At 39.8% G+C, this 22,755-nt stretch overlaps 1 protein-coding gene across 1 annotated transcript in view; it reads left to right on the top strand.

The window, feature by feature from the left end:
* SOGA3 (SOGA family member 3) overlaps nt 1–22,755 on the top strand; it is a 44,627-nt gene that overhangs the window by 8,826 nt on the left and 13,046 nt on the right. The window contains exons 6-7 of the mRNA XM_032184475.1: nt 19,559–19,630; nt 20,258–21,424. Coding sequence (XP_032040366.1) covers nt 19,559–19,630; nt 20,258–21,424 — 1,239 coding nt within the window. The remainder of the gene's footprint in view (nt 1–19,558; nt 19,631–20,257; nt 21,425–22,755) is intronic.

Here is a 22,755-nt window from a genome sequence, read left to right as displayed (position 1 = left end):
TTTCTCCTTATCCTGTCTCTTCCCTCTGGCCCACTAGGCTGAACTGTGGCTCTTCTGTTCTCATATTCCACTTCTTTTTTAGCTTAGGTATTTGCGTCTTTATGTCTTTGCTCTTGGAAGCCATCAAAGGAAGGATACTTCAGGCTCCAGAACAAAAAATGTATTTAAGTTAGGGGCTCTTCTACATGATACTATTTTCCTGAAGCTGAAGCAGATGAATGATTTCCTTTGGCACAGAATGGGGGCACTGAGCCAGAGCTGAGAAATGCATTAAGACTCTACACCAGAGTAGAGATGGAGCTGATGAAGAGTCAGAAATACATCCTTATACTGAGCTTGGGAGAGCTGCCATGCCCAGTTATTATGTGTGTCATCAGAATTATGCAGGAGTTTTCATTTATATATTTCACACAGACTGCTGAGTTTCAGTGAGCAGAGGAGGCTACTTGTCGGGCTAAGACTTCCAGCACAGGATGGGAGATACTGGAGAACGGTTGAGGAGATGCAAGTCAGAGAAAAGCAAGTTTGAAGCAAAGGCAAATTATTATGCACTTTACAAACATGCCATGTCTTTGGGAACCAATGGAAGAAGGCAGATGAAGAACACTAATGCTTAACAATTTGAAATTTAGAATCTGTGAAAAAGCTATGAAAATATTAACATGAAACAACCGTGAGGACAACCCATAGTAGTCCAAAGTGAATTAGATTTTTTTCTGTGACAAAAGCTTTTTCTTATTCTTCAGCAATTGGAGCTTTTGTATGTCACTGTCAGATAGTTACAACATTAATCTGTTTGCATGTGAGTTACTTCCTGTGGTTTCACAGTATTACAACCCACTCTTATTTCGGTACACCTATTATAACCAATGAAATCTTGTCAAGTAAGTTCTAATCAGCATAAATAGGAATGCAGAGTCAAGGCCTTTTGTCTGGATTGTGTTCTTCACTTTACTGTGCTTTGAATTAATGACAGAAGTAACTCTAAAGTCAATGAAGCTTTTTGATTTTACAGCATAGTAGCAGTGCTCAGAGTATATATATCTGATTTCTATACTTTTATGTTACCTAGCGTACTGCAGAAACACAGACTTAATTTTGTGCACCAGCTGATAAAGCTTCCCAGTCTTCTCAAAATCTATTTATTTATAACTGCCATGGGAAATTTGTTCTCCTTTTATGATGAATGGTGTGAGGTAGCAAAGAAAGGTTAAAAGACTTAATAGAAAATGTTGGAGGCAGAAACAGCATTTTTTGTCAGTTGGTCTCCAGAGTGTGACCAGAGTCAAAGTTTCCTGTGTAGATTCTATATTGTTTTAATACACAAGACTTGACCACAAACATGTCTATAATATAAATGCTAGCAGATGTGTTTGTGTAGACAAAGCTAGGGTGTAGAGACAGATCCAGAGTTCTCCACTGAACATTTTGGGGTGAATATAGACTTGTGAATGTATTTTTACAGAGAGATAGGAAATAGTTGCAATTTCCTTTCCTGGTTTGGAGCTTTTGGAAATATATATATATATATGCATATAATATATATATATCATGACAAACAGAAGTTGATGACTGCAGCAGAAGCTTGCAAGCATCCAAGGTTTGGAAGGTGCTCCAGTAAGGCATATGTTTTCTATCAGTTACTCTTACTTGCAGACCCCAGCCTGCAGGTATTTCATTTTGCAGTGTTATTCCTGCATGCATCCACATGGAAACACAAGATTTTTAATCTAGGTTGTCAATTTTCATAATTTATTTCTGGGAACCGCTGTTGATTTCCTCTTTGTTGTTTGATATTAATAATTCTAATGCTTTTTATTTATTTATTTATTTTGAAGCTAAGAACAAACTAGAGACATAAAATGTTTCCTGAAATAAAGAGAAAGCAACTGTAGCTAGACGCAATTTTTAAATGTTAAAAAAAAAAAAAAAAAAAAAAAAAAAAGCTAATGGCTTGCATTCCTTAGCATATTCATTAATTTGTTTTTAGTTCTTACACTCATTTTAGATATGCAGTAAGAAAAGTAAGTAGTATTCAAATTGGCAACGATACTCTACTGACAGAAGCTTAATAATTCAAAGTATGGTAAGCATTTGTTGAAGCCTAATTAACACTTACAGACCTTTTAATGGTGAAATATGAACACAAAATAAGAATTCATTCCTTTGCTATAGCTATATAGGAAATGCCCAGTTAGCCATGTTTTAGAAGGTTTGTCATGAGAGAAATAAAGTAGGGGGAGAGTATGACAGATGTACTGGACCCTGGGCTTCATAAATCCTCATTGCAATGCAGATATGTAATTGCAGAAGGCACAGTGTTTTTTTCAGAGACATATGTCTTTATGGATAGAAATAGATTATTATGGATAGAAATAGATGCTCCAAGCTGGGCAGATGCAAGATAGCTCAGTTCTTACAGCCACGTTACAGTAATGTCATCAAGCTGACAATTTCTTCTTCTGAGCTCTGGTTATTAGCTCAGGTAGCGAGCTTGCAATAACCATTGCTACGTGGCATGAACCAGAGACATCTTGTGCCCAGTCAATTCAGAATGCAGGCAGAGGAGTTTGCATCTCTCTGCATGGATCTGTGTTTTCCTGGAGTGGTGCCTGTCTTATCAGTCTGTTTCGTATGTTGCATGAAGATGGAAGACAGCAGCGTGATCTAGGGAGCTGGGTACAGGGCTTGCAAGGAGGAATTTGAATTCTGTTCCTGATTTTGATACAAACTGGCTGTGGGACCACAGGAAAGTAGTTATATCTTTCTGCTTACTCTTGCAACATTTGTTCTGCCCTGTTTATGTAACCTGTGGGCACAGATTAGATCTCCATATATCACTGAGTGCTCAGGCTGAGCAGAAATCAGGACAGTAGCTGGAGATTTCACAACAAAAGCTACTGTCAATGAAAGAAAAAAGGGAAAAACAAAACCAACCAAACAAAAAAACAACAACCCACCACTACAAAAAACAAAACTGGAGAGCTGTGAATAGAACTAGTAAGGGATATTCTCGTCCCAGTACCTTTGATCACTAATATCAGCCACTATGTCTCCTTGATAAAAATCTCTCATTTTTTTTCTCTCTAAGTCTCTTCTTCTGTCATCTAACAACAACCACGGATTTCTCTTAACTCTTCACTTTTGCATCTGGATTGAGGGCAGTGGAAGATCATTCACTCTATTGTGAAACACAACTGTATCAATTATATCAGCAACTATGAGCACAAGAGAAAATGTTTCTGGTTGTAATGCCTGACTTCAGCCTTTCTTAGACCAATATGGAGCAATAGTAGCAGGAGTAATTAGGCATTGTCTTCTGGAGTTGGAACATAATCTGTCAGCTTGAGTAAACGTACAGATTAACAGCTAGGGAGGGAGAGTATGTGATAGTTTATAAATACAGATTTTTCTGCAGTTTAAACTGGTAAACTCCAAGAAATAATTACCTGGTGATCTATGGGAATGGAAGATTTTAGAAGGGATACTATTGGGTCAGTCATGATTGGATGAATTGCAAAAGCACAAAGTGTATATTATATATTGACACAAAAACATTCCAGAACAGAGGCATACAGGAACCCCTCAAAAGAACAGTTGCTAGAATAACTTAATACAAGCAAACCAGGATATTCTGTTCTTGGAGAGAGTATCACTTTGCTGAAGTGTTCTAAAATACTACCGGTGTTAATGTCTTCAACACATTGCAGAAATCACGTCTTCTAGTTTTGTAAAAAAGCTTTCATCTATTTCATCTTATTCATCAGATGGTCTGTAGGAGATACCCAAAAAGATGTTACCCATGCTTCTCTGTCCTTTGATCCTTACCCATAGCTTGTAGCTAGCCCATCACCCATAACAGTGCAATGCATTTGAACTTTGCATAAAGTAGAACCCTTTTCCCTCAGCATTCAAGATCATGTCAATCTATGGCAGCACTCCAGGCATGTGAGCTATCCTGTCCTGTCTCCCATGTTATCTGAGCAAGGTCATAGCTCTGTAACTGGGTGTGGATTTCTAGCTTGTGTTTCTTTCCCATGCTGCATGTGTACAAGTCACAGGAGATAGTAACCTGGTTGTGCTGCTTTGACAGGGAATGTTTGAGTATCATGTTGCCCTCCAGTAACCTCCTAATTGCACCCCCATGCTTCCATTTCAACTTTGATGTCTTTTCAAACAGCTACAATGGAGGGAGCAGGGACAAGGTAGAGAGAGAGAGATGAGATGAGATGTTATTACACCTGCTGATGGAGCTGATCAGCTGCATAGGATCACTGTAGTAAACCAGTATTCTTCAAAGAGTAATTTACTTGCTCCTGGCACCAGATGGCAGCAGGGTAGGATTTAATAAGTCTTGCACAAGCCCAGTTCCTCCCTGGGTTTTTTGGAGGACCCAAATGTCAGGTCTCGGCAGCACTGCTACTAGAGGTCCCTTTAAGCAGAGTGCTTTAGTGATCTGGAATCTGTTTGTTGCCTCATGAAAATTCAAGTTGCTTTGGTGAACAGCAGCATGATTATGAGATTTCTTTAAAAAAAAAAAAAAAAAAAAAAAAAAAATATTAGAAACAAATCTCTGCCTTGGTTTATGCATGAAAAAGCAAACAAAATCCTGTCTCCAAACCTGGCTCAGTTATTCTCTTAAGTGTCACATCCCTGCAGATGCAGAATCCCCGTTTACTTTAGTCAGACTTGCTTATGATTTGCTTCTATTACATTTGGTATCCTGCCTAAATATTTGTTCCTTTACAAACTGTACTCAGCAGGGAATACTATTCATAATCTGTGAGGGTGTGATTCTGACTTCTTTGCTCAGAGCACACTGTGATCAGTTCCACTGATTTCACAGTGAGCAGTATAAGCAGAGTTTACTGCAGTTTAGTTTTCTGAGCATGTGAAAAGAATAATAATGAAGAAATACATTAATTTCTGTTACAAAATCTGTATTAATAATTCTCTAAAAATGTCATGCCATAAGGGGAAAAGAAAAAAAAAAGTATATTTGCAAAGCAGTTTACACTCAGACCTCATAAAATTACATTTTAATTATGTGCTAGCCATCAGCAATTCATGAGATGTGTGCTTATCAGAACTGAAAATAAGCAGCCTGATTGTCAATAATAATAAACTTCAAAACATATATAATAAATAGTGGAAGATTTCAAAAGAGTAAAGCTGGAAAGATAACTCATTGTGAAGAGGTTTTGTGAGGAAAGATGCCTAGAAGGGTTTTTTTTTGGAGAGTCATTGAAGCTAATGTGCTGCTTTGTGGATTCTTATTAAATCAGCATAAAGCTTGCAAGGACATGCAAAAGGAGTGGGTGATTTGCTTGCTAATGGGAAAGCATTAATAAAAGTGGCATCTGTAGTCAAAAAGAATATATATAGCATATGTATAAAACAGAAAAGAATTTAGCCATCACAAAATGAAGTTAAGTTTGAGCAACATTTTTGAATCTGTAAACATGTTACTATTGCTCTGCCTTCATGGAGGCAAAGGAGTTCCATCCTTTTGGCAGGATATTACTTCATTTGCCTTTTTTCTCTGTGATGGATATGAGCAGCCTTAGATTTGCAAGTTCTACAGTCAAAAATGTTATTATTGATGTTACAGGTAAAATCAGTGTCCCTCTTTATTAAGCTCTAATAAAATAAAATAAAATAAAATAAAATAAAATAAAATAAAATAAAATAAAATAGGTAATAAATGTGTGGTGACTGTGGCTTGGGTAACTGGTTATGAGAGAAAATGGTTTGTGAGCGTGAACTCACAAAGGTGAAGGCTGGAAAAGATACATCTCTGTTACTTACAGACCTTAGGGCATGACTTTCTTGAGATCTGAAGGGGAGGAAAGGGCTTTTTTATCTCTACCTCAGTAGGCAATGTTGCTAATGACTTCAGAAAGGTCCTCAAAGTACCATACTATGTTAACAAATGAAGGAAGGTTTGGGAAATCCAGTATTCCTTGGTTTACCTTCAGTCATTTTGTAATCTCATGCTGACACTGTGCTGCTTGTAAGCTTGAGAAGTTTACTTATTTTCTAGGAAAAGACATAAAGTTTTATGGGACTTTGCAATGGTCCTCAATTACAAATGACAAGTTTTTAGTTTTGCATTTCCCAGTTTCTTTTTTTTTTTTTAACTTAGGTGGACAATTAAATGTCCAAATATATAATTTAAACATAAAGGTAGCAACTTGACTGCTCGAATGAAAGATGCTCAATAACTTAAAGTCCAAGTGTAAAAATGAGCTCCCTGCTCTAGCTGGCATGTCAACAACCGTCATACTACCTTCCACAGTTGTATCCATAGTTGTGTGCACAGACAGTACATAATTCATGCTGGTTCTTTTGTTGTTAATTGCTTATTTTTAAAAAAGGTTATTATGCTTTTTAAATTCCAACTGCAATTTTATTTTTATCTGTTGTCTTTTTGGCAGGTGTCTGGATTTATTTATTTATTTTTAATTGTAAGACACTATGTGTGATTTGCTCAGTTTATTAAGGAAAGAAATTGGGTAATAGAGAGGCCAAATTCAAACTCTTTATAATGCTACAGAAGCATGAAGGGGACTATAGAGGTAGACCAGGATTCTCTAGATTAGGAGGAAATCCAGATGACTTTGCAAAAGTACTTTCTATCAGCTGGAATGGAGGCAGAACAGAGACATTTTTGAGTGCCAAACCAGAGGTCTAGAGGCATGTTGTAGTACAGAATCAATATACACCAAGTATCATAGTCTTACTGGAAGTCTCACCAAAGCTTTGATGAATAACAGTAATAAATAATTTCTGCCTTTTATACCACTGTGTTCAGTCCACTGCTTAAGTGCACTAGTCCCTTCAAGAAACACCTGGTAAAACAGAGCATTTGCACTGTGTTAATAAAGGTCAAAGCTGAGGTTGCTTCAGACTGAAGGGAATATTACAATGGCTCTGTTTTTGTTCAACACATGTACTCACTGCTGTCTTCAGGGCTTTTTTTCCTCATGGTCTTAAATTGAGTTCCTCAGCCACCCCACATTAAACAATTTTCCGTGTTACGTTCTTTGGTGCCAATGGCAAGTCATTTCTCCCTGCCTTAGGAAAGTAAGCAGAAAGTAGCACTGTGGAGGTAAGCACTGCTCTGTGTTTTGGCTGAACTCAGCTGCCAGCGTGAGGAATAAGAACCTTGTCATGTCATAATACAGATGGCTGTTGTGAAGCATGTCATGGGCCCTCAGGGAGTAATATCAGTGCAGTTTCCAGTGTAAAAACAGGTGAAGGAGACTGGCAAGCCCTCAAATGGGAAAATGGACAAAAGAGCCATATGCAGCAAAACTCTCACAGATATTGCAGAATTTACTATTCAATATGTTGCTCATTACTTTTTCAAAATGGTGGTTCTGTGATGGTTCAAATGTCACTTCTGTCTTCTAGAAGGACAAGAAGGAGAATGTGGGGAAATACAGGCTGGCCAGCCTCACCTGGATCCCTGGGAAGGCAATGGAGAAATAATTCTGGAAGCTATTTCCAGACATACTAAATGCAAGAAGGTGACTGGGAATAGTCAGCATGGATTTACAAAGAGGGAATCATGCTTGACAAAACTGATAGCTATCTATGAAGAGATGACTGGCTCAGTGGATGAGGGTAGAGCACTGAATGTTGCTTATCTGAAATTCAGTAAGGCTTTCAACAGTCTTTCATAATGTTCTAGACAAGCTGAGGAAGCATGAGCTAGATAACTGGACAGTGAGGTTGATTGCAAACTGGCTGATGAACTGCTAGGCTCAAACAATTGTAATCAGCAGCTCAAAGTCCATCTGGAAGCTGGTGTATAGCGGCATACCTCTAACAGCACGGGCCAACTGCTCTCAATGACTGGGAGCCAGGAAACAAATGCAATAACACAGCTGGCAGGGCAGGAGCCCCACCACCCAGTGACCACTTCAACAGTGCCTGAGCATGGAGAGAAGAACAGGCCTGAGGAAAGCAGCTGTCATCAGCTGAGGCCAGATCATCTGTCAAGTTTGTGGTGACAAGGAAAGTCTGAAATTAGTTGGGGAAGTCAATCCACACGTCGGCATCAGGTCCAGTGATGAAGAAAGAGCAAGGTCAACCTAGAAATTCAGGCCACAGGTCAAGGTTAAGATCGACAGGGTCTGCAACTGAGCAGAGTGACAAAGCTGCAGATGAGTACAGCTATCACATAGCTCAGGCAGGGTTGTGAGGCACAGGTTTAGGTGGAGCTCCTGGACCCATGTGGTGTGGATGGAAGCCCCATGTGAAGCTCATCAGGGTAATCAAGGTTATTAACATGCTCAGGCCTCTAGCAGTACCCCAGGGGACTGGATCAATAGAATCCATGGCTGAGCACAACTGTGGTGAGCTGGAAGCCAGTGACCCTCTGACACTGCTCAAGAAGGGACTGAAGCCCTTGTGCTGAACTGAAATGGGGCCCATGGGCAGAGTGCATGAGTGAAGGTGGTCAGAGCCACTAAGGCAGACCTTTGGGTGCCATGAGGGCCCTGGATGGAGAAGAATAATGGGGTGTGTGCATGCATATGAATCATATCAATATATATAAATACCTAATGGGAGGGTAGGAAAAAAGTGGAGTCAGATTCATTTCTTTGGTGCCCAGTGACAGGCAATAGGCACAAATTGCAGTGCTGCCAATTCTGTTTAAGCATAAGAAAACATTTTTGCTGTGAAGGTGATCAAACACTAGAACACGTTGGTTGTAGAGGAAGGAGTCTTCATCCTTCAAGATACGCAAGACCCCACAGGACATGGCATTGGGACGCCTGCTTTATTTGACTCTGCTCTGAGCACAGGGATTAGTTTAGATCTCCAGAAGTTGATTTCAACCTTAACTATTTCGTGATTCTTTGATTTTTTTTTCTCACTTCTGTTGTCTGTAATTGGCAATAAAAAGCATAATCTAACATCTCATTTTGCAGCAGAGCGTACAGGGGTAGAAAAGGTCAGTTCTGGAAGAGAGGAGAGGAAATGGTTTCCAGGTTATTTCTGTTAAACAGGGAGACTTGGGAGTCTGTAAAATTGTCTTCTCAGGCAGAACACAGCCAGTGAACAGGAGATCAGATGCAGGTACATCAAGGGCATTTTCCCTGCTGCTCTGATGTGCCCACAGAGCAACTAGTTTGTTCTGTGCAATATAGCACTGTGTGTGTGTGCAGAGTATTAAACCTTCCATCAGACAGATACCTCACATGCATTAAGGGGAGTGATGTATGACAAATGAAGTATAACAAAGAAAGTACCAGCAGTGGGGAATACTGCCCAATGAATAGCTGCTGTGGCTGGGCTGTACAACAGTAAAGACTGTGATTGTGCAATGTGATTCTTCATTGATTACCAGTGTGCTAGTTGTGCTCTGTCTCTTAACAGTCCTGTAAATGTACTACAGTTAGAAGAGCAGAACGGCATGTTTTGAGCCATCTTCTATTAGGCTCTTACATTTGCATATGTTTATAACAATGGTTTGTGGTGTATAGAGGCGAGTCACTTAACAGGAAGAGCATCCAGGTATAGGGTGTGCTGGGCGCTGTGATCTGCCACACTGCCCTTCTGAAGTGTACTAGACAGGAACAAGAACACCAAGCTTATGATATTTGTTCACTGCAACCTGGAGGTTTATTCTTACTGCAGTGTTTGTAAGATCAAGAAATGCAACCCTCTGGCATTTTAAGATCCAGGTCTTGATAATGCTCCACAGTTATGATTTGCAAACATTGCATTTATTAATCTGAAGTAAAGGGCAGTGGATTAAGCTTTGATAGGTGCAGGTAATTTTTTTGAAGTGTTTGTTTCTGCTGAGATGTTTTGGCATATTATATATTTTTTCTTCCTATTGCTCACATTAACAATAGCACATTGAGCTGTGTAGAGTGAGTGGATATCAATTCTGTTTTGCTTTGTCTGATCCTAGTTGTATGATTGTGTTAATTGAATTTGACTGTCTCAGCCGTGAGTTCAGGTTAGGATAATAACCAAGCTCTTTGCTTAGGTCACAGATGAATACTTGCACTTACAGTATATTTGCCATGCATCTGTTTCCATCAGTGTTGTGTATAATGAGAGGCTTCTATGTCCCTGTAAAGCATGACTGATGATGACATCAAAGTGGCCTAATTACCAGGAGTGTTTTATATTACAGGCTTGGCTGAATTATTTCAATTTTTACAGATGCTTGCAGTTTAGAGCTTTGATTAAGTGACTAATTAGAAGCACCAGTAACAGTGCCCCTGAAAGAGTTTTGAACTGGAATGTTGCCTTGATGATACACAGACACAAATACACTCATAAGGTTCATTTTCCTTGTGGCGTGCTTCTCCAAGTAGTGTTGCTGAGTTCCCAGACTTTGGTAGAGTTTCATACAGTTGAAGTTGAGGCCAGAACTGTGTAATATGATCAGCCAGTCTGGCCTCTTGAATACCATGGGTCACAGAATGTCTCAAGACATTTTATTTAAACAATACCTACTTTTCAGAAAAAGTTGCTGGTCTTCTGTGAACATTGACAGCTACAAACAGCCTACCACAACTCTTCCTGAACTGTTCTAATAATGGGTAAAATTTTGCACCTCTCTTCTCATCTGAACTAGCTGAAGGCCAGTTACCAGCCTGCTACTGTGCTACATTCCAGCATGAGAATGATGAGTCTAGCATCAATGCTGTGTTTGTTCATTTTAATCTGCATGCTTAGGGTTGATATCATTTAGGCATCTAAAAATAAAGCTGTTAACCTAAGATAGGAATTTGGCCTCCATCGAAGAAGAAAGATGGGCACTGCTTGAAAGTGGTTCATTGCACTGGTCTGAGGGTGGCACAACTGTGGAAAGGAACATCCGTCTCTAGAGACTTCACAGGGAACCTCAGTTTTGACATCTACTTCCTAGGACTAATTAAGCCATTTGGTCACCATGGTGGTTTCACTGCCCTCTCACACTCCCTCAAAAGAACAGGAGGAGAAAACATGATGAAAAAGGCTCATGGGTTGAGATAGGGACAGGGAGATCACTCACCAGTTACTGTCACAGGCAAAATAAAACTCAGCATAATGGAATTAATGTAATTTATTGCCTGTTGATAACAAACTAGAGCAGTGAGAAATAAAAACACCTCCCCCCATCCACCCTCTTCCACCTCCTCTTGCCCCAAGCAGCCCAGGGAACAGGGAATGGGGGCTGTGGTCAGTCCCTAACGCTTCATCTCTGCTGCTCCTTCGTGGTCCCTCTCTGCCCCTGCTCTCCATGGGGTCCCTCCCATGGATGCCGTCCTTCCTGAACTGAGCCTGCAGGGGCTGCTCACAGGCAGCAGCTCTTCAAGCACTGCTCCCACACGGCTCCATACCATGGGGTCCATCCCCCAGGAGCAAACTGCTCCAGCACGGGTCCCCCATGGGTGGGTGGCAGCTCCCCCCAAACCCCCTGCTCCTGCGGGGGCTCCTCTCTACAGGCTGCAGCATGGAGATCTGCTCCACATGGGACCCATGGGTTGCAGGGGGACAGCCTGCTCCACCAGGGGCTCCTCCACAGGCCACAGGGGAACTGTTGGTGGGGTGCCTGGAGCACCTCCTGCCCTCCTGCTGCACTCACCTTGGGCTCTGCAGGGCTGCTTCTCTCACATTTTTCTCACTGCTTTCTCCCAGCTGCTGTTGCACAGCCTTTTTATTATAATTTTTATTTTTATTTTTTCCCCTTCCTTAAATCTGCTCTCCCAGAGGCCCACCCAGTGACACTCCCTGGCTCAGCTCTGGCCAGCAGCAGGTCTCTTTTGGATCCGTCTGGAGCTGGCTCTGATCTGACATGGGGCAACTGCTAGGCTCTCTCTCAGCCCCCCTGCTACAAAAACCTTGATTTATAAGCTTTATACAGTCACAAAAGTACACTTGAACATCACTTCAGCTGATTATCCTCTTTGACCCTGTAGTCTTTTTCAGAGATGTAGCTTTTCAGGTTCCTTCTGTATTGTCTAGGCTGTTTTCCTATTGTCTTAGCATAGCTTTCATTCTGTTTTCACATGTGTATTATCACACTTAGTCATGTTTAAACATAAGTTATTTCATTGCACCTAGGTAGTATGAGTGACTCTCCTTTTTAACATTTTTCCAACCTTCATCTGCAGTTTAAATCCACAATTATTTTATGTTTTTCCCAGGCAGGAGTGAAAAATGTTAATTAGCGTAGGACCAAGAATTGATTCCTGTGAGACCCTATTAGGACTGCTGTGGTGTTAATTTGCAGGTGATTTGCTGGCTCAGTGACATTTATGATAAATGCAGAAGAGTGGATGTTTGCTCATGACGGCTAGTTAAAAATGCATCCCAGTGATCAAATATTTATAATGAGCTGAAGACTTCATTTTAGAATGAAATTTCCTCATTCCTGGCAAAGGGAACCTTTAAATAAGAATCTTACAGCACATCTACATGCAGATTTTACGTCAGCCTATGATCTACAGCCCCTTCCCTTTCTGGGAATGAGCATCTTTAAAAATCTAAGCAAGTCACTGGTCCCCTGCTCTAGCCAATGCTGCAGTAATCTATTTCTCTCATCTCCATCTTTGTCTGGTAGAAATACTGGGAAAAGCACTGGGTGCAGGCTTGTGAGTGTAATATACCAGACAGAGAGCATAAGATACGAGATAGAGTGAGAAAAGTGGGTGAGAGGATGTCCAAACTGCAAAAAAGTCTTCCCTCCATTTTAAACTCTAGACTCCTTGGTTCATTTTTGTGATGTGTGTTCTTGACATGAGTTGCTCAACAAAACATAGATTTAATTTGTGGCAGTGATACACTGGCATAACTTCAGAGCACTGCAGTCCGGTCCTCAGTTTTCAATCATCTAAATTCCTAAACACCTTTAAAACTTCCCCTCATGTCATATTATATATAGAAAATATTTCTCAGCCAATTTGCAGAATGTACTATAAAATTTCCCCAAGGAAATAAAGACAAAAAAGAGATGAAGAGAAAAAGAAGACCCCTCTTTCTAGTGAGAAGATAGAGTGGTGATTGCTGACATGTGAGAAATGGATTTCTTTCCTCTGTTAACAGAAAATCTCCTTCTCACTGTGAAGACCTCTAGACCAAGTGTAGATTTCAGAATTTTTCCTAACTGAATCCATCTCAAATTTTTGCATCCTCTCTACTGTAAATTTTTTTTTTTTTTTTTTTTTGTGAGTTGTTCCTGTGACCAGAAGTGCTGTCTCTGGTGCACAGACTTGTAGGGAGAGCTGCAAAGCTCCTTTCTCTGTTGTGTGCCTGGAAACCTAAATGAGTTCGTATACATGTGCATGTTGTTGATGCCACCATTCCTTGTGAATCCAGCTGAGTGACTTTAAGAGCTGACTGTGCATGCTCTTCAGTATAAAATGAACTTGAAACCACTGTACACCTGTGGTCAGCCCCCAGCTTTGCAGAGCTAGCTTCTGTATACATCTCTACTGAGCAGTGTATGTAAAACTTTATTTTGATTTGGTAAAATCTGAGATGTATTTTACTGATAACTTCCACGTCCATGTCTGTGATTTATGATTATTGCTGTTGTTGTATGGTGGTTTTTTTTGAGCTGTGTTGGTATACTGTCTGTCATACTGGCAGTCCCAGATAACAGCTGGGGTGCATTGTACTGGGCACTGTGCAAACCCTGACAAAAAGACTGACTCTTTTCTCTCAGAAAACATAAATAATGAAGCTGACAAATAAACAGCAATTTAGACAAGCACTAGTAAACAGATTTAACTAGCATCACTCTGCAACAGAATACCTTATTTCAGCGTTTTCACTTCAGAGGATTCATGTTCTGAGATTTACTCTTGCATTTCAGGATTAGGGAGCTGAGTGTTAGCTGACGCTGATTTCTGCATCCATAATGAAGCCTAGTTGGATAGTGCTGGGGAACTAAGCATGTCTAGCTCATTCATCATTTAAAAGGTTCAAATGGCAGGAGGCATCTTCCTCTTCAGGAATTTTCTTTCACTCTTTTCAGATATACTGGTAGATGAGGGAGTGTACGATCACAGAAAAATGAAGTATCAGAATCAGTTGGCTATTTGACCTGGTCATATGGAGAGCTTTGAAAAGGCAGCTTTCATCTTCTACTGCTCAGGATTTTTTTCAAATAGGAAAACAGAGGAAGCAGGTGTCATGGAAGCAAATGTGCTGCTTTGTTTTATTCATTGCAAAGAATGTTTTTATCTGGTTGCATCACAGAGTTATCATTATTATAGGAAGAAGTTTTAGTATAATTGTATTATAATATAATTACATTATAGGAAGAAGTTCTTTATTATGAGTGTGGTGAGGCCCTGGCACAGGTTGCCCAGAGAAGCTGTGGATGCCCCATCCCTAGAGGTGTTCAAGGCCAGGCTGGATGGGGCTTTGGGCAACCTGGTCTGGTGGGAGGTATCCCTGCCCATGGCAGCAGGGTTGTAATTAGATGGTCTTTAAGGTCGCTTCCAATCCAAACCATTCTATTATTCTATGATTATTTACTGTAGTAATGTGTTTTTCATACAAAATGTAAAGGATTTCTCTAGGTAAAATTCAAGCGTGTGTCTTTTTCCCTCTTTATATTTTTTCTTTTTTCTTTTAATTTACAAACGAATAATGGCAAATGATCTGAAAATGATAACTGAAGTAATTCATAAATGAAAATGAAATAATTCAAACATTGCAGAATAGCTGTTCTCTTCTAAAATACGAAGATATTCAAAAAACTACATAATATATATTTTTCTCTCATTGATCTCATTTCATATTGTTCTTCAGCAGTGTTTTCAAATACACCAGTTTTAATATGAAGAGAACATTTTTAGAGCTATTAGGGGTATGCTTAGAACCACAGCTCGGTGTTTGGTTCATGGAGTTGGGTGCTGTGCTTCTTTGCATTTCCCATATCCTCTGCATTTTCTTTCTTGCCTTAATTTTGCAGGCAAGTAATACTGAAATACTTGGGGCTGCTGCCCTTGAAACAGTGTGGAAGGAGTAGAGGGTGTGTGTGATTCTACATACTGGTACCAATGACAGACAAAGCCAGTGTCTTGAGTTTGTTACTGGTAAACAGCCACAGATTGGCTGGCATTTTAAGGAGTCCGTATGTGAAAAAGGTTGATAGAGTTGCAGAATAAAGGAGACGTTTTAAAAAACAAAGATTGCTTTCAGGAGACAGCGTATTTTCAGTTTGACAGCATGGAGAGTGTCCAGTTATTTTTTACTACATAATCTGATATGTTGAATTAGACTCAGTGGCAGTAAACTGAAAAATCTGTCTTGTGTCTGCTTTGATCCAGATCCATGAGCTAACCGACCATACTTGCCTGAAGGGAAAGTACAGTGAGAGTCTTAGGGCAAATTTCCATTTCCCTGATCACGGTCACTCAGTACCAGCGGCAAGTTTGTGCTGCCCCAAAGTTGTTCAATATTCAGTGACTTTTCATAGAATCACATAATGATTTGGGTTGGAAGGGACCTTAAAGACCATCCAGTTCCAACCCCCTGCCATGGGCAGGGACACCTCCCACCAGATGAGGCAGATCAAAGGCTGTAAAGATGTTGCTTCATGACTATAAAGACGGTGTTAGGTTTGCTCTGATTTTTGAAAGCTTTGTTGATCTGTCACAGCAGTTAGGAGGCAGCTAACTGTGAGTGTGTACAGTGCAACTGTGTGGGAATGAGAAAGGCCAGTTGCAGCTGTGGAGGTTCAGACGCTGTACATCCTTTGCCTTGTCCTGCTCTGTGAGGAGGGATAAGGGCTGGTTGGGGAGCCCTGTGCACCCATATAACCCTTTATGTGTTGGGAATTCCTCCTGTGGTTGATTTTTGATTTTTTATATATTGATTTTTTATATATTATATATATATATTATATATATATAAATATATATATATTTATATATATATTTTTATATATTGATCATTTACCCTCGGATCAGGCTTGAAATAATCAACCTAAGTGTCTTGAAATCTTGTATGTTTTATTCAGGGCTTCTTTATAAATTGCAGGGAGATTTACTGTAGTCTAGAGTCAGGCAGTGATAACTGAGTTCATTTTACAGCTTTGCTACTTGGAGTGTGATGCTGTTATTTCATTGCATTGTATTTTTATAGAGTAGATTTCAGGTCTTTTTGTATCCGTGAAGCACTCAGCATCGCAGGTGGTTAGGATTGCACATTTGGATTGCAGCTTAAGGCTGGCAAGAGAAGGATTTTGCCATCTGGTCTTGAGAAGTGCTTAGCATCTCCAGCAAGACATTGGAATAACTCCAGTGAGGGGTCACTGGAGAACTGGTGCTGCTGAACATCACAACAGAATTGCCCATTGCATGTGATCCGGTGTGCATATAATGCAGACATTGTCTGTGGGCTTATCTAGGCTGTGGCAATTCCTCAGCGTTGCCAGGACACTGATGCAGCCTTATGTGTGCTCACAACAGCGAATGCTGGGATAGTCAGCTCAAACCTGGGTGTACTTCCTTCCTCCAGAGGTAAGCAGAGCTTGTACAATACAGGCATATATGCCCTACTTGCAGCTCTTATTATCCCTAGCACTGTTGAAATATTTCAATACTATTTGAGCAGTTTAGCAAACTCCCCATTGTAGATATCACAGTATGATAGGCATTTTTTGTTTATTCGTTTCTCCTGCAGATGGGTAGCTTGGTTCGAGGTTATTAAAACCATAAAGCTGTCTGGCTAGCATACTGATCAGATAGTACAAAGGCAGTCTTGTGTTTGTTACTTTTATTTTTCTCTTTTTAAAATTCATCATCATTAAATAGACTGAACTGAATGTAATTTTAAAAAAATGGAAGAAAAATTTTCTGAGCCCTGAAATTACCCTTTGCAACAAATTCTCAAAACCAGTTCTAAAATTTGAGTTTTGTTTTGTTTTGTTTTGTTTTGTTTTGTTTTTCTTTAGTTGAGAAACAGTAGAGGTGACCTCTAAGGGTAATTACAATATGCTTTGCGGTACACTGTGACATAGGAAAAGGCTCAGCAAGTGGAGAGTTATATTAAAAGAGGATCAAACACAAAGCTTTTTGAACAAACAACTTTTGAACTCTGAATAAATCTCTCAATATTGATTATTTATAGCAGGATATACTGCTTGATATGTGGCATTCTTCATTCAGTATGGGTATTGCCTCAGTGTCCTAACATGATGTTTATGGGGCACTGTGATTTTGAAGATGCCATCTGTCAGCTGCGGTGTGTAAATGAGATCTTAACCTCTGGTGAACAGAAATTGTGTCCTGGTGTTTTTCACAAGAAAAGAGATTATATAAATTCCTGCTGGGTCTAACCTACTTACCCAAATCATCCGGCCCATTGAATTGTGTATGTTCTTCATTGCTTTCTGCTATGAAATTATGTTAATACACACCATAATTTCATTGGTGAATATTATAAGCTTTGTGCATGGTTTGTTGTAATTCAAGTAGAGCAGAGTAGAAAGTCATGCCTAGTCATTAAATAGCCACAACTATTGTTGTAGTTAAAATGGAACTATCCTGACAATATCAAAAGGGACTTTAACATAAAAAAAAAATAACAAAATAACAAAACAAAACAAAACAAACAAACAAACAAAAAACATAAAAGAGAGAAAGGAGAAACACAAGTTTTTAGTTTTATGTCAAGTCCATAAAAATACTTTCGGCCTCTAGGATTATTTTTTTTTTTTGGTCATCTGAAACTTTTGAAACTTTTTCATATATCTCATATCTTCCAAAAAGTTGTAGGGTACACAAGAAGATGTAGTTCAGCATTTCAGAACCTCATTATGTGTGGAGAGATGCTGAGCTTGGCAAGAAGGAATTTATGTAATCAAGGAGAAATATAGCTTAACTATCCCTTAGTTACTTTATCAGTGGGTGGCATTGGCAAGAATCTGGTGCAAGCCAAAGTTTGCAGTGATAACTCTTCTGGAAAGGGGCTTTTTATAGTGGTATAACTAATGGCAATGAACAGGAGGAAGATGTATCTCTGAAAGTTTAACTCTTTATAGATATGCAATTCAGAAAGAAAAACAACAAAAAGCCTTCCACATGCACATATCAGTTCTGTAATAGGATAACTACTGGGTGACCCTGGAGAAGAATCATTTGTAGACTCAATCCCTAAGTAGTTAGCTTTATTTTTAAAGGAAGGGGTGAATTAATTTAACTATTCTTGTGTCTTTTCTAGATTCTTCTAGAATCCTGTGATTAGTATCTCAGCTAGATACCTATGCATCATCTTTGGCTTTATTGTCTTATCTGCTGAGAGCACTGAGCATTCCTTCAAGAGACTAAAAAATTTTGATTCTGATTCTTAGTGAATCCATCTGTGAATTTTAGTTCTTCTAAATCTGAGCTTATTTTAATTCTTGCATAACTCTATAGGGATTTTGAGCAAAAAGCCTTATAAGAAACTACCTCTTAAGGTTGCTTAGATTTACATTTGAGTCACTTCTATGGCATTGACTTTTCCTTTGGAGTGAGCAGTCCATGGAGCTTAACATTCATTAGGAAGGTGATCTGTAGAAGAAGGAGAAAAATTGGTACTAGCAGGCGAATACAGCAAAGGATTGTAATGTACAGCATACTTGCCCATTGTACTCTGCTCCTTGAGGATTATGAACAGATTTGAATTCCCACCATATAGAACTGGATGGCTTTTAGACACAGCTGCTTTCTCCCTGGCTGCCGCAGGGAAATGCATGTTTCTCGATTCCCAGTGGCACAAAGGGTCCTTTTACCAGAGAATAATCTCGGAGGGAGTTGGTGACAGTTGTATTCCTGTCCTGCTGCAGGGCCTACATTTTACCTGGGGAGCATAAAAACTGGGAACAGCTGCAAGTGGGATGTTATGTATTAACATATTTTCTCAGGCACTTTCCTCTCTCCTGCTGTTTTCTTGATGATCTGTATTGAGTGTTGACAGTGGGATGGTTGCAGTTGTTTTCCACTGCTACCGCTTGCCTGCTAATGAACTTTTTATTGTTAGCAATTATGAGATTTTTTTCCAGTAGGTTTTGAACCCAGTGCATCCTGCTATAAAAGCAGGAATTTCTTTCCTGTTCACTTTGGCTACATAGCACAGGTGAAGATACCATAGGAACATGTTCATATGGTGGTACACAGATGTGTTTGTGTGGTGCTGGTCACAAGCTAATTCACTTTGTGTAAGACTTTGTAGTCTGAGCAGCTTTAAGTCACATTTATTGAATACATTCAGAGAACAGAACGACCCCAGTGACCAGATCTATGTGTTTGTCTGCACAGAGTTTGTCTACAGTGTATGCCTGTGAGATGAGTGATGGTAGTCCACTGCAAGCTTGAAGCCTGTGGGTGGGACACAGAGAAAGATGTGCTTGTAGATACATGCCCAGGTCAGCTGGTGGGATGTCACTGACATTGATTATGTGGTTTGGCTGTGTGGTTTGCATCGTGTCAAGGATTAAAAGAAATTACTGCTTTTATGTTTGCATTTGTCTCACTGTTTAAAAAGAATGACTAAATTATATACATCTTCAGTGAAATATTCAGTGCCTCTCATTGTGTTGTTGCAGCAATCACTGAAAAGAAGAGGGAGCAAAGACCTACAAAAATCAGAAAAAAAGTCACAGCAGACACCAACAGAGGTATGTTAAAATATCAGTACTCTGGATCCTCATGTTTAGGCTTCAGGGACACTCTAGAAATGATGTATATGATGTATAAACACTTCAGCTGCTTGCTTTCTCTGGTGTTTTCTTTATATGTATATATGCTGCCAAATGGCGAACTTTTACCCCATACCTACAGTCATCTTGCATGGTGTCAGGGACCACCTAAATGAACCACTGGTGCTGCAACAGAACCCACCAGCTTACATGTGCTCTGTATACTTTAGGCAAAATAAGTAAACAGACCACCATTGGAACAAGATTATAGACTCTTTGTACACAAAGTTCAGGATTTTTGAGTGGTGTAAAGTCTGTTGCAGCATTGCAAGTCTCGAAAATACAAGGTGCCCCCAATTGTATTTTCTGGAGACTGTGCAGATTTTCATTGCAAGTAAAATAGGCTTTCTCCCTCTTTTAAATTTAAATATTTATTTCTCCTTCTTTTGCCAAATCAATGAAAAACAATGATCATGGGAAATCCTTTGTTTATAAAACCATGTACCTGTGATTGGTGATCTTGTAATTTAAGACCATCCACTGGAGGTCTCCTCTTTTACATCAAATTTCTTCAAATATTTTTTTTCCTTTTTTTTTTTTCCTAAGGAGGACAATGAAGACCTGAAATGCCAGCTACAGTTTGTCAAAGAAGAAGCAGCTTTGATGAGGAAGAAAATGGCCAAGATTGATAAGGAGAAGGACAGATTTGAACATGAGCTGCAAAAATACAGATCATTTTATGGGGATTTGGACAGTCCCTTGCCAAAAGGTGAAGCAGGTGGGCCACCTACCACAAGAGAAGCTGAACTTAAGCTTCGATTGAGACTTGTGGAAGAGGAAGCTAACATTCTTGGGAGGAAAATAGTGGAGCTAGAAGTAGAAAATAGAGGACTGAAAGCAGAGCTTGATGATTTAAGAGGAGACGATTTCTCAGGGACCTCTAATCCGCTCCTGGGAGAACAGAGTGAATCTCTGTCAGAATTGCGACAGCATTTGCAGCTAGTAGAAGATGAAACAGAATTGCTGAGGAGAAATTTAGCTGATGTGGAAGAACAAAACAAGCGCATAACCGCTGAGTTGAACAAATACAAGTACAAGTCTGGGGCCCATGAGAGCTCCAGGCACCATGATAATGCCAAGACAGAAGCACTGCAGGAGGAGCTAAAAGCTGCACGAATGCAGATCAATGAGCTGAGTGGCAAAGTCATGCAACTCCAGTATGAGAACAGAGTTCTCATGTCCAACATGCAGCGCTATGATTTAGCCTCTCATCTTGGCATCCGTGGCAGCCCCAGAGACAGTGATGCAGAAAGTGATGCAGGAAAAAAGGAGAGCGATGATGATTCCCGCCCCCCTCACCGCAAAAGGGAAGGGCCCATTGGTGGGGAAAGTGACTCTGAAGAGGTACGAAACATCCGATGCCTGACACCCACGAGGTCTTTTTATCCAACACCATCTGGATGGCAGAAAAGCTTCACTGATAGGCAGCAGATGAAGGACATTCGCTGTGAAGCTGAGCGACTGGGCAAGACAATAGATCGCTTAATTTCTGACACAAGCACCATCATAACAGAGGCAAGAATTTATGTAGCTAATGGGGACCTGTTTGGACTGATGGATGAGGAAGACGATGGCAGCAGAATACGTGAGCATGAGCTTCTCTACCGGATCAATGCGCAGATGAAGGCGTTCAGGAAAGAGCTCCAGACTTTCATCGACAGACTTGAAGTTCCAAAGTCTTCAGATGATCGAAGTGCAGACGAACCTTTGTCAGTGAGTCAGGTAGACTTTTACTTATTACGGCCTACAGGTAAAAAGGCTTGGCCAAATGAATTAAGCCTAAAATTTGACGTATGGCATATTAAAATTCTTACACTAAACTGTGGACAAAAGTCTCTATTTCTTAAATTACTTAAAATCCTCATTTGGCCATATGAAACCTTGTTCTACCAAGGGGCCTACTCATGAACAGTGAATAAATCATGTCTGCATGAATTTAAAAGAATTATACTCTAGGTATAATAGAGAATATATTGTACTGTAGGAGGTGAAAGATTTTACTCCTTCTTCTGGCTTTGCAGATGCATTTGCCAGAGTTGTGCCTTCTAAAGCAGTGTATGATAGCATTTTTGGCACATAAATGAGCATGGTTATTTTCTTGGTGGTTGGGTCCCTGTTAAATTAATAAAAACAAAATGTATTAATTTTAAACAGGAGGAAGCATACAGTTTCCAAAATTATAAAGACTATGACAAACCACGGAGAAAAATAAACCATGAAAAATTATAAAGTCACAGAGCCGCACAGTAGTGTGTAAATATTGGAATTGCTGTAACTCGTTGTATCTTTTGTTGAAAGGCTGTGGGTCACTGCTTACATGAAACAGTGACTAGCGTCTTTTCTGCAGTTCTTTTTTATTCTTCTCTCATCCTCTAAGGAAAGAGCCAACGAGCATCCTGCATGTGATGTGCAGAGTTGTTCCAAAGAGGTTTTGGGGAGCAAATTCCTTGCTGACTCAAGATCTTCTGCCATGAAAAATGAAAATTACCTACCCTTATCTTATATTGCAATCCTATAGTTGGCAAATGCTGTTATTGCTCACGGTATTATCCAGATGTTTTAGTAAGTCTCTTGCTATGTTAATTTACTTGTGTTGTCCTGCTAGTTTACAGTCAAAGTAGTTACCAGGTGAAGCTGAAAGCTATTATTTCTTATCCCTATGCTGACTAATTAGTCTTTTGTTTCCTTGTATCAGAAAGTCACAGACGCAGTGAGTTTGAAGCTAATCATTTACTATACATGTACTGCATGAAATCAAACAGAAAAGACATTTGGCATGCTCACTTTCTGATCTAGCAATACCTCTGAGCTTGTAGAGCTCCCATTAACTTAGAGGCAGAGCACTGCATGGGTTCATACAAATTTAAAGCAATCTAATTGGTATTTTCTCTGAACAAATAACAGTAATAATTAAATTTGGCATTTCAACGTTAGACCATGCAGAACTCCTACTGATGTCAATGGGAGATGGGCACTTGGTCCCTCCACAAGCATAGTCTGATTCACTATTTATTTTGTTAAAACTTTGGACTTGCTATTCCATT

This window comes from Aythya fuligula, chromosome 3 (genome assembly GCF_009819795.1).
Source record: "Aythya fuligula isolate bAytFul2 chromosome 3, bAytFul2.pri, whole genome shotgun sequence".
NCBI lineage: Eukaryota > Metazoa > Chordata > Aves > Anseriformes > Anatidae > Aythya > Aythya fuligula.
This window is presented reverse-complemented; position numbering and strand designations above follow the sequence as displayed.